Source organism: Rattus rattus, chromosome 3 (genome assembly GCF_011064425.1).
Source record: "Rattus rattus isolate New Zealand chromosome 3, Rrattus_CSIRO_v1, whole genome shotgun sequence".
NCBI classification, from domain to species: Eukaryota; Metazoa; Chordata; class Mammalia; order Rodentia; family Muridae; genus Rattus; species Rattus rattus.
Window position 1 is genome coordinate 122,801,018 of NC_046156.1, and position 15,925 is coordinate 122,816,942.

Below are 15,925 nucleotides of genomic sequence, written 5' to 3' on the forward strand. Positions count from 1 at the left end.
AAACATGTGTTAGGAAAAAGGTCTATTCTGCATATAAAATATAACAACCAAAAGGGAATAGTGAGTAGAAAAATAAAATATGTAGAGGAGACAAAGATTCTGCACACATAGATTTAAAACCCCAACAGGCAACATTTTTTTTTCAGAAGGAGAGACTGTACATTCGTTTACTGGAACACAAATTCCCAAAGAGTAATATTCCAACATGATAGCTGGCCCTGACAGACTCACTCATTGCAACCAGTTCACCAGTATTTAGTGTATTAATATTTGCTTCTAACAGTCCAGTGGAAATGGAGTTAAGATTTCACATAAATATCTTTGTAACACAGACTTTCCAAAATTGCAATGGCGTACCTTCCAACACCCAGTCAGTTCACTGGGAGTGATCTCACCAGCTTGGTCTTCCACACAGTAGCAGGGTCATAGATGGAAAAGGACTCTGTTCGGAAGACATTATAGAGTTGATAATTATTCAAACAAATCTGAATTTGTGAATGAAAAGTGATGAAAGAAAGATTGCTGGCTAGATTTCCTCTCTTCCTTACAGTGCTGTGGTAAAAATAATAATAATTAAAAAAAAAAGGTATAACATCCTTTAGTCAGGAAACAACCCCTCCACTTGCTACAGGGCTCAATGTAGATTAAGAAAAGAAAAATGCATTTTTGGCTGTAGCTTCAGTAAACAACAAATGAAGAAAAAGCTTGTCTTCATGAATTCTAGAAACTCAGAACACAGGCCTGGTCTTGGGGACAGTGCCTCCATTCCCCCCATAACACTTGGTAATGAGTAGCTGAGCCCTACTCTGGTGGAAAGAGGGCAGACTAGTTCCAGCATCAAAACAATATAATGAAACAACCGACCAATGAGGAACAGTTAATTCTCCTGAATAATAAGGACATCATGTTTGCATATAGGACAGCATTTGCGTTATTGCTCTACATAGAATAATATATTAAGGAACCCATAACAGACTGCACATTACAAACTTAAGGTTCTTTGGTGAAGAACGAAAGAAAACAGTATTTGAGCTTTAAAGAAAAATATCTTATCCATGTGTTTTTCTTATTTTTTTTCTTTTATCTGTTGATCCGTTGGATCCTCTCACAAAGCAGGGAGAGGTACTGAGTTAGTTTCACCATAGCAACGATTGCCACACCCCCAGCCATCATACACGTTGGCCAGAAGAGAGAATGGAACAGCACATTGGAGCTATAGAGTTTGGTCAGGATGACGCTCTTTTGGTTCCCTTCTGGGTCAGAATAGCAGGGGAAGTGTTGGTGTCTCCTGAAGTTTTCCATGACGACACTCACAAGGGACATGGACTCCTCAAAGTTGTTTCCACACTTAGGAATATAGGAGCACTGTGAAGAACAAGACAAACTATCATTAGCAGGAGAGGTAAGAGGATATCAGTCAACCTAACTTTATCTGTGAGACAAACATGGAGGTTAGGTTAACCTTTATAGATTCAAACCAATGGACCCCTAAACCAGAGCGATCCAACACTGATTAAAGTAATGTTTTGGGGTTCCTAGTGTTTCTTGGTAACTCACCTATAAATGATTTAGCTGTCAATTAAAATCTAATTATGAATGTGTTAGTTTGGAATAGCAATATCACATCACATATATAGAAAAAGTAAGTAATACATTTTGCTATAGCTAAGGATGGTGGTTCTTATTATTCCCTATCAGTCACACTTGTCTAGGGGGCTCAGAGTGCAAACTTTTCTGAGTTTTGTCTGCCCATGTAACATAAAACATTATCATAACATACAGTGGTGGCTAATCTTGATTGTCAACTTGACTAGGTTTTAAATCACCATGGAAATACATCTTTAGGTGTGTCTATGATAGAGTTTCCAGAAAGGAAACTCAGGAGGTAACCAACCACATGGAATGTAGGTAGCAGCTGAACATTGACTGGAGTGCCAGATGGAAGAAAAAAGAATTTTGGCTCATCACCACTACTGAACCCTCTGCCTCCTGACTGTGGACAGGTGGGTGTGACCAACTGCTTACTCCTTTCTGTCCACAATGGAAGGGATCCCCTCAAACTGTGAGCCAAAATAACTCTGTCCTTCCTTAAGTGATGTTTTCCACAACAATGGGGAAAGCAGTCAATATACACATCATTATGAAAATGTTTTGAATTCACGTTATTCAACCAATCTTGCTGAATCTTGGGCATCTTGTTCCTGTCATCAAGAGAACATCTGCAGCTTTGGCAGATCTTAGTAAACTGAGAGAGGCTGAATAGAGCCTGTGAGGAAAGGGAGAGTCCCATTCAGCACACCCAAGTGCCCTTTCCTGTCAGCCAAGGGGATATAAACCAGGATCACAGCAGAGGACACTTTAAGATCCAAGGACCTACTGCTGTTTTTGATCCCACTATCTCATCTCCATCTCTTGCTTTCTGTCCCTTCTTCCTCTCTTCTCTCCTTCTTTAGTTCAACACATTCATAAGAAGGTATTCTGAGTGCATCAGTATGAGATTTGGAGCAGGATCCTAGAATCTGGGAGAAATTTACATCTGAAAATCTCACAGGGAGAAGATATAAAATAAATGAATTAAGTTTCAGCTAGTGAAGTCTTTCTGGAATAATTTCCCTCTGACTTAGCAGCACCAAGAACTTTGTGGCTTTGTAAACATGGGGTTATTTGACTCTAAATAGCAGACATTTCTCTGCTTAGTTAAGAATGGATAATGAGAATGTTGGCAATGATTAGCATGGGGGGCCAAGGATAGCTATGAATGAAGCCTAACACAACATTATAAACTGACTCAAAGCACTGTGTGTGCACACAAAAGCACATGATATATGTATATGTATGTGTAAGTATATGATGTATATGTATATGCATGCATACACACACACACACACACACGCACACATACACACGCACACACACACACGCACACACACACACACTGTAACTTGATTGCCTGGTTCTCAAGCATGAACTTTGTAAATGACAATATCATGTCACAATGTCAAAAGGTAGGACACACCTCTCATCATCTTAACATGATGCTCTTGTAGCAGGGATTGGTTGACACCTTAAAATGTGACCTGCTACGAGTCACTGCCCATCCACTCACATGTGTGAACCTAGTAGAGTGCTGATTGACGTAGCCTGGCACTGGGGTGGGGAAGAGGGTCGAAAGCATCTTCATGGAAGTTATAACTTGATGTACCAGTGAGCCTGGGGCTTCACTCAATACATTTCTGGCCAGCTGGATGACAGCTTCCAGGCCCTCCTGGGACTCCTTTGTCCATGTATAAAGGTGTACATACAGATCGTATCTTTAATATTTTAAAGAAATATTTCTTGAAGCAAGCAATTTAAAAAGAAAAACAGCAGAACAAGCACAGATAAGCCATCTATAGCTGAATCCAGGCTGAGCCAATCTGAATGATAAAGACATGGGGTCTTGGTATTCTTTTGTGCTCACCTTATGGTAGCCCTTTCATGTCTCCCAGAGCTAAGTTACTGAAATGATCCCAATAAAAATGGCATCCCATTAAAAATAGAGTTTTTCTTTATTATCCTGTGCTGTGGTGAATCAATTCAACTTACTTTTTTTTTTTTTTTATAAAGAAACATCTGTCAGCCAAATGGCAATAATTCTGTCACTAGGTAAGATTCTACCAAATAAAACAAGATATAAAGCACCTCTGAGGGCATCTGGCAAGGTGGTAATACAGGAGCGCCTTATTAAAAGTTAAAGTTTATGGGGTCTGAGAGGTGTGTGTGTGGGCTGGCTGTACTCCGTACATGTCCACATTTAGTTAGTGCCAGGGGCACACACTGGGCACACAGATGCTACTGGTGAGAGCCTGGGGTACTCTGAGCTCCCCTGACCTGGTTATTTGACACTTTCTCTTTCTGCCTGTGAAAACTCTACACAGATATCAGTTGTTCGTTTCATTTTACCATTGACAGATCCCTTGTGATGATGAATGTATGAGGTTGTATCACAAGTTCTTGACTTGAGTTCATGCGACGTAGTTACTATAAGCATGTGGCCCTCAGAACCAATTTCATCTCTGTAATGAGGTTCATAGAGACTTCCTAGCAGTCATCTTTCAGAATGAGATGATGAATATGCATAAGGTCTCCATACATTTTTATTAGCACATTTTCCTACTGGGATATCACTTTCTCTCACATGCTCTTCTAAAGTCTTGAATCAAGTGCCACGTACAAAGTTGCAAAAGCTCTGAAGAGGGCAGAATAACCAGATATGCCTTACTGCCTTATGTTCTCTGGAGGCTTGCATTGGACCGAATTCTGCCTTAGGATCTGGGCATTTGCTTCTGTTGCTCCAGCAGTAATCCTGTGTGCTCTCTGGAAGTGAGTATCGATTCGAAACAAAGACTTAGTTATTGTGGTCTAACCAGTGTATGCTACAGACGTAGGTATACTATGAAGTGTTGATTTAATTATCACATGACTTTACCATGTGTTTGGGGGGTAATTTTATGTGAGTGGTCTATATAGGACACAGTTCAATGGAAAGTTGATATTGTATGTCTTTCTAAATAATTTTCCACTTTTCTTTTTGAGACAGGATTTCTCACTGAACCTGGAACTCATCAGTTGAGTTCCAGGGATTCTCCTGTCTCAAATTCCCCAGAACTGGCAATGTAGATGCACTACTTTTATATTGGTCCTGGAGAATCTAAATTCTGGTCCTCTTGCTTGCATGGCAAACATTTTCCTGACTGAGCTGCCTCCCCAGCCTTGATAGTCTCTTATGTTTCACTATTAATATTTTTATTAATTTTAAGATGTTTGTGCCTTACATTGTATCATACTGACTTCTATCCCCCAGCGCCTCTGAGATCTGCCCCCTTTCCATTCCCATCCAACTTAGAGTCTTCATCTTTTTAATTACTTCTTTTATTTTTGAGATTATAATGTAACTACAGCACCCCTTTATCCCACAAAAATTTCCCATATAATCCTCTTTACTTTCTTTCAAATTTAAGGCCTTTTTTCGTTAATCATTGTTACATGCATATATGTGTATACATGCCTATTCCTATATTGTACATTCTCAATCTGTGTAGTGTTAGTTGTATGTGCTTTCAGGGCTGACCATTGGTTTACTGGCGAAGCAGTTGGTGAGCTTTTACCTGGGGAAGACTATTCCTCCCATTCTCAGCCTTCCTTCATTGCCTGTAGTTCTTTGTGTAAGGTTGAGGCCCATGGTCTTTCCATAGCTATATTAACACATTTATTGTTGTTCCTGGTCAGCTCATCCTTGGTGGTTGCATTGGTGAGACTTTACAGGTGTAGATCTTGATATTCCTGGAATATGCCATCTCACAACAGACTCCCTGATCCTCTGACTCTTAAAATCTTTCTGCTCCCTCTTCTAAAATGTTCCATGAGCCTTAGGTGCAGGGATTGTTCTGTAGATATATTTGTTGGGACTGGGATCTACAACTCTGTATTTTGAATGGCTGTGTTTTTCTGTAATGGTCTCTGTTGCAAAAGAAAGTTTCCATGATGAGGGGTGAGGACTACACTTAACTGTGGATTCAAGTGTCTTAGGGTTTTACTGCTGTGAACAGACACCATGACCAAGGCAACTCTTACAAAGGACAACATTTAATTGGGGCTGGCTTACAGGTTCAAAAGTTCAGTCCATTATCATCAAGGCAGGAACATGGCAGCATCCAGGCAGGCAGGGTACCGGAGGAGCTGAGAGTTCTACATCCTCATCTGAAGCTACTATCAGAATTCTGACTTCCAGGCAGCTAGGATAGGGGTCTTAAAGTCCACGCCCACAGTGACACACCTACTCCAACAAGACCACACCTCCAAAAAGTACCGCCCCCTGGGGCAAGTATATTCAAACCATGACACAAGGACACATATTTAGAATACAGTCATGAATTATGTTGGTTTAGTAAAGTGGTAGTTATAGGTATTCCAGTATTTTCACTAGACCTGGTTAGTTGTCTAGGTTTCCAGTGTCAGACATGGTTCTCTTCCATTTATAGAACTTTTGGCAATCACCAAGGTATGTGTACCACTACTACACTTTTATGGTGACATCACATGCTGGTTGTCATGTTCATTGTTGTGGTTCATAGCTGGGTAAGAGGGCTGATTTATTGTCTCCTTTGGAAGCTTACATGGTGCTTTCTGGTACCTTGAAAGCTGATCCTCAGAGAAGAAGCTTTCAAGTGAGTTCCTGCTCAGGGGCCTCTGCATCTGAAGTGCATGGAATATTCAGCAGGGTCCTCATTAAAGAAAATTAAGTTCAATTAGTGCTGGCTATATACTCTTGGATAGTCAATCTGCCAGATCCGTACCCTTAGAGAAAACTAACTGTCCCTCTCTTGACAGCTATCAATAACAATAGTTCTTCATTAGAGGATAGGAACTTTGTGACCACCTCCTGCCTCTACGCTGAGATTTTGTCTGGTTTGAGCTTGAGCAGTCTTATGCTTGTTGTCATAGCCACTGTTATTCATATGTGCAAGTGTCTAGTTGTGTACTGAACAGTTTGCTTGTAGTCATCTACCAACTCTGCCTCTTAGAATCATTCCACTTCCTCTTCCTCAACAATGATGCCTGAGTCAGGGAGACTGGGGTGTCATAAAGATATGTCATTTAGCGGTAAACCCTGATGATGACGTGTTGATCTACAAGCATAACAGTAAATCAAGACTTGGTTTAACAGTCTCTTCTTAACCCTGAGCATTGTTCATGAACCTGACCTCTTTCTCTAGCCTCTTTGATTCCTGTAGTGCAGAAACCGCCTAATAGTGATGAAAACCACAGCGGTCACCCACAGCATGACCCTTCCTTGTCCAGTTGGTTTCAGCATCTCCTGGTTGCTTCTTTGCTTACATGGCCAATGAAGACCAAGCAACTGCACCTTCTTTCCAGTTCTTTGCAGCACAGCTGAATTTACCTCCCCTCCGTCATCTCACTTCCAGGATCTTCTATGACAACTGAGTTATTTTTATTCTCATGATAGACAGGAAGTTTTTTTTATAAACTACCTGTTGGGTTTTTTAGACATGCTTCACTAGACACATGTGAAGTAGAGTGACGGGCCGTCATCCCAGAGATGAAAGATGGGCCCAGGAGCAGGGCAGGATCTGGCTGAGTAACCTCACTCTGTCAGTCTCTGTTTGCTTACAGTGATGGGGAAAGCACTATCAGTTTTCTGAGACTTCTTTAAGGAAGGGTTTTACTTGCTCTTTTATAAGAAAGGAACTATCATATTTCAAGAAGAGGTTAGGTGTTTAATAAAATCCAAATAGTTATTGAGTCTAATAAATATGGTACCAATATGCCAGGTAGCAATAAACAGGCATCAAAAATATAAACAATGTAGGACAGATGTCAGAAAGAGAATACAACAGGGTGTGCTGGGAGAGTAATGTGCCTAAGAGCCTTTCTGAAAAGATAATACTATCAAAGGGGCACATCCGATTTGCTCTAAAAGCTCATCAGTCACCGGGGCACCTTATTTCATGTGTCCTGAGTTAAGCAAGCAAAATCACTCAGGTGAAACATGAACAATCTTGGTTTTGAAGTAAGGAAACCTTGTGTTATTCTGAACCTTTGAGTTCCACGCATTTGTGAGGGACACAGGTCAAGTTGAGGGCATCAACTTGGACCTCCTTTTCTTTTCTCTTTTGAGAACTCCCTTTATGACCAGCTTTCAAGTAGCAGGTCCTTCAACACATAGTTTAGATGTGTTTGGTCTGTGCTTTTAGCATCCTTTGAATTTGGGAAGCAGAACTATTTGAAGTGTTCGGTAGAAGAAAGCAAGAACAATCCAGGCTTTGTTGAGTAAAACTATTTCCTCCATTTTGGCATAAGGTTCTTTCCAGAGAGGTACACTTTTGCGCTTCTTGCCTAGAGCATACATATTTAGCCATCATTGCTCAGTGTGGAGCAGTGTATTCATTACTCTTCCTGTTGCTGTGGTAAAGCAACAAAAGCATCCCCAGGAAGGAAGGCTTTATCGTGGCTCATCATCTGAGGGTGTGGTCTGCCATGGCAGGAAAAATGGCAGCAGGGGCTTGAGGCAGCTTCTCACATCGTACCCACAGCCAGGAAGCAGAGAGGAATGAATGCTTGTGTTCAGCTTGTTCTCCTCTTCTTATTTACTCCAAGACTTTAGCCTATGGGATGGTGCCACCCACAATAGGCAGCTCTTTTCATTTCCGTGTACCTAATTTTTGAAACTTCCACATACATGCCCAGAATCTAACAATCTAGATAACTCCTCACAGCCAGGTCCAGAGGCTTCACTCCAGGGCGATTCTAGATCCTGTTGGCAATCAGCATCAACCACCGCAAATTAAAAAGAAAATTTAAAGACATTAGAGATGGATGGAGTCAGAAGGGATCTAGAGCATTGGATTAGTCAACGCTCATGGCAGCCATACCATGGAGCCCCACAGTATGCCTGAGAGTGAGTTAGATAATCTGACCTTGATCCTAGTCACTGACCTGTTTCTTGGGAAGGAAGAGTTTCCTTGTCCCCAGTCTTCCTGACACTCAGGGGCATCATGGTTTGTGAAATCTTCCTATAGGCATGATCTTTCTTTGATCCCCACATAGAGATGTGCTCAGATGTTCCAGAACTCAGTTTTGGTGTGAACTGATTAAACTTTGTCAATGTACAGCATCGTGCAAACATGTGTGTGGCGATAAGATGACCCCAGATGTCATTCCTTGGATGCCATGTACCTTATTTTTGACACCTGGTATCTCACTGGCCTAGAATTTACAAAACAGGATGGCCGGCCAGTGAACTTCTGTGGGTCAGTGAAAGGCACTCTGGTTCCCAGCTGAGGAGGCTTAAGACCCCGGTGACCCTGAAGGGATGGTAGGCATTTCGCCTGACTCCCAGCAAACCAGGCCAGTTACTAGCCTGTAGCCCTCCATAGATTTGTGACCATCAGTCACGGAAGGGGAACACCCCAAGCCCCTTCACAGGTAGAGGACTTGACCACAGGTCACATAGGCTCAAGACAGATCTTCATTATAATGAGATATCTAAAGGCCTGAAGGCTTAGCAATGAATTTTCCTTCCCAGACACTCCTCCTTACAAAAGGTATTTAATCTCAGGCCCACCCTGAGAAGTGGGGTACGGTTTTACTCATTCACTTTCCACTATGACAAAAATGGCTTGAAACCATGGACTGCCTCTTTTTTTTTTTTTTTTAATCAGGATTTGCCATGGGGAGCCACAGAAAAGGCCTTGGCCTACAGAGCCGCTGCCCAATCTTTCAAAGAAAGCTTCCCTGCACTCCCAGTGGAAGCAGCCACTAAGCTCACTCAACTCTACCACTGTCCAGCCAAAGACTCTTCCCGTGGGACCAGCTGGAGCTCCCCCTCTTTCCCCTTCAGCCCTGGGTTAGATCCAGCCTGCTGGGCCCCTGGCAGAGCAGATGAGGTTCCCCGCTAACCTACACACTTCACCTTTGTCTGCTTGGTGCTAGGATCACAGATGCAGGACACCATGTCCTACTTCTTACATGAGTTCTGCCTATCAAAGTCAGGTCTTAATGCTTGTTCAGAGGGCATTTGAGTGACTGAGCCATGAGTCTTCTGAACTCTCCTGTCTGTACTTTCTTTTTTTTTTTTTAAAGATTTATTTATTTTATGCATATGAGTATACTGTATCTGACTCCAGACACACCAGAAGAGGGCATCAGATCCCATTACAGATGGTTGTGGGCCACCATGTGGTTGCTGGGAATTGAACTCAGGACCTCTGGAAGAGCAGTCAGTGCTCTTAACCTCTGAGCCATCTCCCCAGCCCCTGTCTGTTCTTTCTTAAGGGTATATGTTGAGGGCTTTCTCTTCAGGAGATAGCAAGGCAAAAGTCTTCAATTCCAATTCAGACCCAGTTATTTGGTGAATGTGTGACGTTGGGGAAATTCATTTCCTGGACTCGTTTCATTGTTATAAAGTAAGAACGGTGTTGGTGTGCCACACAGGGATTGCTGCTCCATCTAAATGAGTATATGTAAAGCATCAGTATTGTGCAATGCCTGGTGCGTTGTGAGCTCTTGATAAAATTTGGCTATTTTATGAGCAGGAGTAAGCAAGGTAATTTTTAAAGTAACATTTTAGTACAATAGTGGGCTTGTTCTACACAGAGAGAACTTAGTCCACGCTATTTTCCATTCAGTGCCTCAGCTCTATTTTCTGTTTTCTGTGACCTCCCGGTGCTGCGCTGAAGACATCACGTCACAAGGACCTTACAGCATGCAAATGTGAAGGCAAATAAAGCATGAGCAGCTACCCTGCCACTCTCTGGAGACATTTTATGAATGGACTGGGGAGGACGGAAGAGGCTGGGGACACTACTAAGCATATGTCAGTAAAGGACAGGTCTTTGCACTGATCACAGTGTCGAGATGTGCTAGCCTCTGGAACTAGGAGACCCATAGTACTTTGAGTGGGTGTCAGAATGAGCAAGAATGCTGAATATGCAGTGGTGAATAAATGGTAGTTTATAGAATGACCCATTTGAAGCACCATCTTTCCCGTGATGAATATATATATATATGTATATGTGTATGTATGTATGTATGTGTGTGTGTATATATATGTATATATATATATGCTGTCACAGCATGCATCAAAATGGATATAATCTTTTATTTCACTCCAAATGCTATTTTAAATCCACCTTTAAATGAGCATGTGTTGAGAATTACTAGTATTTAGCCAGAAGTTTAACTCCCGAAGGAGTCCAGAACTCAGAAGTGAAGCCTCAACCATGATGAATTAATATTCAGCTACTGTTTATGTTTATAGTGACAGTCTGGTGGCTGAGGGAACCAGAGATCCCAAACCATGTGAATTACTACTCTATCACTGTTTGTCATTCCAGTGACAACCGAGTGGCCAGGGGCTGAGGGATGCACAGTCCCTTAAGTCATTCACAGCTTCTAGAGGCCACCAGTCAGCAAAGGGCTCCACGAGAGAACGCCAGCTTATCCACTTTAGCAGCTTGAGTTAGGCTACTGTCAGGAGGCTGGGAACTGGGTTTAAAGACTGAAGAAAAAAAAAGAGAAATTGAAAATTCAAAATCAAATATTTTGAATGTTTTTTTCCACAGAGATGCAGACAGCTCAGTTGGTCCCTCTTGGCTTCTGTTGTTTGTGTTCTAACTCACTCAGTAGTAGCCAGAATCTCAACAGAAGCATGTCCATTTCTTGGAAACAGGGATGTGTGTTATTCTTGTGAGGTTGTGGGAAGTAACAGGCTGACAATGAGGGTACTTTTCCTTTTTCCTTTCCTGGGAGTATTCTGAATACTCCTCATGCTCAACAGAGATGGTCAGGTAGTCTTCTAAGGTAGAGATGACCATTTTCTCAGAAGCTGTATTTCTTTTTTTTTTTATTATATTTTTTTATTATTATTAACTTGAGTATTTCTTATATACATTTCGAGTGTTATTCCCTTTCCCGGTTTCCGGGCAAACATCCCCCTCCCCCCTCCCCTTCCTTATGGGTGTTCCTCTCCCAACCCTCCCCTTGCTTCCCTCTCCCCCAACAGTCTAGTTCACTGGGGTTCAGTCTTAGCAGGACCCAGGGCTTCCCTTCCACTGGTGCTCTTACTAGGATATTCATTGCTACCTATGAGGTCAGAGTCCAGGGTCAGTCCATGTATAGTCTTTAGGTAGTGGCTTAGTCCCTGGAAGCTCTGGTTGGTTGGCATTGCTGTACATATGGGGTCTCGAGCTCCTTCAAGCTCTTCCAGTTCTTTCTCTGATTCCTTCAACGGGGGTCCTATTCTCAGTTCAGTGGTTTCCTGCTGGCATACGCCTCTGTATTTGCTGTATTCTGGCTGTGTCTCTCAGGAGCGATATGCATTCACATTTTGATCATCCGTCTTGAGTTTCATTTGTTCTAGGCATCTAGGGTAATTCAAGCATTTGGGCTAATAGCCACTTATCAATGAGTACATACCATGTATGTCTTTCTGTGATTGGGTTAGCTCACTCAGGATGATATTTTCCAGTTCCAACCATTTGCCTCAATTTCATAAACTCGTTGTTTTGATAGCTGAGTAATATTCCATTGTGTAGATGTACCACATTTTCTGTATCCATTCCTCTATTGAAGGGCATCTGGGTTCTTTCCAGCTTCTGGCTATTATAAATAAGGCTGTGATGAACATAGTGGAGCACGTGTCTTTTTTATATGTTGGGGCATCTTTTGGGTATATGCCCAAGAGAGGTATAGCTGGATCCTCAGGCAGTTCTATGTCCAATTTTCTGAGGAACCTCCAGACTGATTTCCAGAATGGTTGTAGCAGTCTGCAACCCCACCAACAATGGAGGAGTGTTCCTCTTTCTCCACATCCTCGCCAGCATTTGCTGTCACCTGAGTTTTTGATCTTAGCCATTCTCACTGGTGTGAGGTGAAATCTCAGGGTTGTTTTGATTTGCATTTCCCTGATGACTAAAGATGTTGAACATTTCTTTAGGTGTTTCTCAGCCATTCGGCATTCCTCAGCTGTGAATTCTTTGTTTAGCTCTGAACCCCATTTTTTAATAGGGTTATTTGTCTCCCCTGCGGTCTAACTTCTTGAGTTCTTTGTATATTTTGGATATAAGCCCTCTATCTGTTGTTTAGGATTGGTAAAGATCTTTTCCCAATCTGTTGGTTGCCGTTTTTGTCCCTAACCACAGTGTCCTTTGCCTTACAGAAGCTTTGCAGTTTTATGAGATCCCATTTGTCGATTCTTGATCTTAGAGCATAAGCCATTGGTGTTTTGTTCAGGAAATTTTTTCCAGTGCCCATGTGTTCCAAATGCTTCCCTAGTTTTTTCTTCTATTAGTTTGAGTGTATCTGGTTTGATGTGGAGGTCCTTTATCCACTTGGACTTAAGCTTTGTACAGGGTGATAAGCATGGATCGATCTGCATTCTTCTACATGTTGACCTCCAGTTGAACCAGCACCATTTGCTGAAAATGCTATCTTTTTTCCATTGGATGGTTTTGGCTCCTTTGTCAAAAGTCAAGTGCCCATAGGTGTGTGGGTTCATTTCTGGGTCTTCAATTCTGTTCCATTGGTCTATCTGTCTGTCTCTGTACCAAAACCATGCAGTTTTTATCACTATTGCTCTGTAATACTGCTTGAGTTCTGGGATAGTGATTCCCCCTGAAGTCCTTTTATTGTTGAGGATAGTTTTAGCTATCCTGGGTTTTTTGTTATTCCAGATGAATTTGCAAATTGTTCTGTCTAACTCTTTGAAGAATTGGATTGGTATTTTGATGGGGATTGCATTGAATCTGTAGATCGCTTTTGGTAGAATGGCCATTTTTACTATATTAATCCTGCCAATCCATGAGCATGGGAGATCTTTCCATCTTCTGAGATCTTCTTCAGAGTCTTGAAGTTCTTATTGTACAGATCTTTTACTTGCTTGGTTAAAGTCACACCGACTTACTTTATATTATTTGGATCTATTATGAAGGGTGTCATTTCCTAATTTCTTTCTCGGCCTGTTTCTCTTTTTGTGTAGAGGAAGGCTACTGATTTATTTGAGTTAATTTTATACCCAGCCACTTTGCTGAAGTTGTTTATCAGCTTTAGTAGTTCTCTGGTGGAACTTTTGGGATCACTTAAATATACTATCATATCATCTGCAAATAGTGATATTTTGACTTCTTCTTTTCGATCTGTATCCCTTGACCTCCTTTTGTTGTCTGATTGCTCTGGCTAGAACTTCAAGAACTATATTGAATAAGTAGGAGAGTGGGCAGCCTGTCTAGTCCCTGATTTTAGTGGGATTGCTTCAAGTTTCTCTCCATTTAGTTTAATGTTAGCAACTGGTTTGCTGTATATGGCTTTTACTATGTTTAGGTATGGGCCTTGAATTCCTATTCTTTCCAGGACTTTTATCATGAAGGGGTGTTGAATTTTGTCAAATGCTTTCTCAGCATCTAATGAAATGATCATGTGGTTTTGTTCTTTCAGTTTGTTTATATAATGGATCACGTTGATGGTTTTCCGTATATTAAACCATCCCTGCATGCCTGGGATGAAGCCTACTTGATCATGGTGGATGATTGTTTTGATGTGCTCTTGGATTCGGTTCCCCAGAATTTTGTTGAGTGTTTTTGCGTCAATGTTCAAAAGGGAAATTGGTCTGAAGTTCTCTTTCTTTGTTGGGTCTTTGTGTGGTTTAGGTATAAGAGTAATTGTGGCTTCATAGAAGGAATTCGGTAGTGCTCCATCTGTTTCAATTTTGTGGAATAGTTTGGATAATATTGGTACGAGGTCTTCTATGAAGGTCTGATAGAATTCTGCACTAAACCCGTCTGGACCTGGGCTCTTTTTGGTTGGGAGACCTTTAATGACTTCTTCTATTTCCTTAGGAGTTATAGGGTTGTTTAACTGGTTTATCTGTTCCTGATTTAACTTCGGTACCTGGTATCTGTCTAGGAAATTGTCCATTTCCTGCAGATTTTCAAGTTTTGTTGAATATAGGCTTTTATAGTAAGATCTGATGATTTTTTGAATTTCCTCAGAATCTGTAGTTATGTCTCCCTTTTCATTTCTGATTTTGTTAATTTGGACACACTCTCTGTGTCCTCTCGTTAGTCTGGCTAAGGGTTTATCTATCTTGTTGATTTTCTCAAAGAACCAACTTTTGGTTCTGTTGATTCTTTCTATGGTCCTTTTTGTTTCTACTTGGTTGATTTCGGCTCTGAATTTGATTATTTCCTGCCTTCTACTCCTCCTGGGTGTATTTGCTTCTTTTTGTTCTAGAGCTTTTAGGTGTGCTGTCAAGCTGCTGACATATGCTCTTTCCTGTTTCTTTCTACAGGCACTCAGCGCTATGAGTTTTCCTCTTAGCACAGCTTTCATTGTGTCCCATAAGTTTGGGTATGTTGTACCTTCATTTTCATTAAATTCTAAAAAGTTTTTAATTTCTTTCTTTATTTCTTCCTTGACCAGGTTATCATTGAGTAGAGCATTGTTCAATTTCCACGTATATGTGGGCATTCTTCTCTTATTGTTATTGAAGACCAGTTTTAGGCCGTGGTGGTCTGATAGCACGCATGGGATTATTTCTATCTTTCTGTACCTGTTGAGGCCCGTTTTTTGACCAATTATATGGTCAATTGTGGAGAAAGTGCCATGAGGAGCTGAGAAGAAGGTATATCCTTTTACTTTAGGATAGAATGTTCTAAAAATATCCGTTAAGTCCATTTGGCTCATGACTTCTCTTAGTCTGTCTACATCTCTGTTTAATTTCTGTTTCCATGATCTGTCCATTGATGAGAGTGGGGTGTTGAAATCTCCCACTATTATTGTGTGAGGTGCAATGTGTGTTTTGAGCTTTAGTAAGGTTTCTTTTACGTATGTAGGTGCCCTTGTATTTGGGGCATAGATATTTAGGATTGAGAGTTCATCTTGGTGGATTTTTCCTTTGATGAATATGAAGTGTCCTTCCTTATCTTTTTTGATGACTTTTAGTTGAAAATTGATTTTATCTGATATTAGAATGGCTACTCCAGCTTGCTTCTTCTGACCATTTGCTTGGAAAGTTGTTTTCCAGCCTTTCACTCTGAGGTAGTGTCTGTCTTTGTCTCTGAGGTGTGTTTCCTGTAGGCAGCAGAATGCAGGGTCCTCGTTATGTCAGTTTGTTAATCTATGTCTTTTTATTGGGGAGTTGAGGCCATTGATGTTGAGAGATATTAAGGAATAGTGATTATTGCTTCCGGTTGTATTCATATTTGGATGTGAGGTTATGTTTGTGTGCTTTTCTTCTCTTTGTTTTGTTGCCAAGACGATTAGTTTCTTGCTTCTTCTAGGGTATAGCTTGCCTCCTTATGTTGGGCTTTACCATTTATTATCCTTTGTAGTGCTGGATTTGTAGAAAGATATTGTGTAAATTTGGTTT

The 15,925-nt window shown here is 41.2% G+C and overlaps 1 protein-coding gene across 1 annotated transcript in view; it reads right to left on the minus strand.

The window, feature by feature from the left end:
• Nucleotides 1-1,075: 1,075 nt before the first annotated feature.
• The window catches only part of Kcnmb2 (potassium calcium-activated channel subfamily M regulatory beta subunit 2), a 286,445-nt gene continuing 271,595 nt past the window's right edge, over nucleotides 1,076-15,925 (minus strand). Inside the window, exon 5 of the mRNA XM_032898549.1 lies at nucleotides 1,076-1,365. Coding sequence (XP_032754440.1) covers nucleotides 1,081-1,365 — 285 coding nt within the window. The 3' untranslated portion in view covers nucleotides 1,076-1,080. The remainder of the gene's footprint in view (nucleotides 1,366-15,925) is intronic.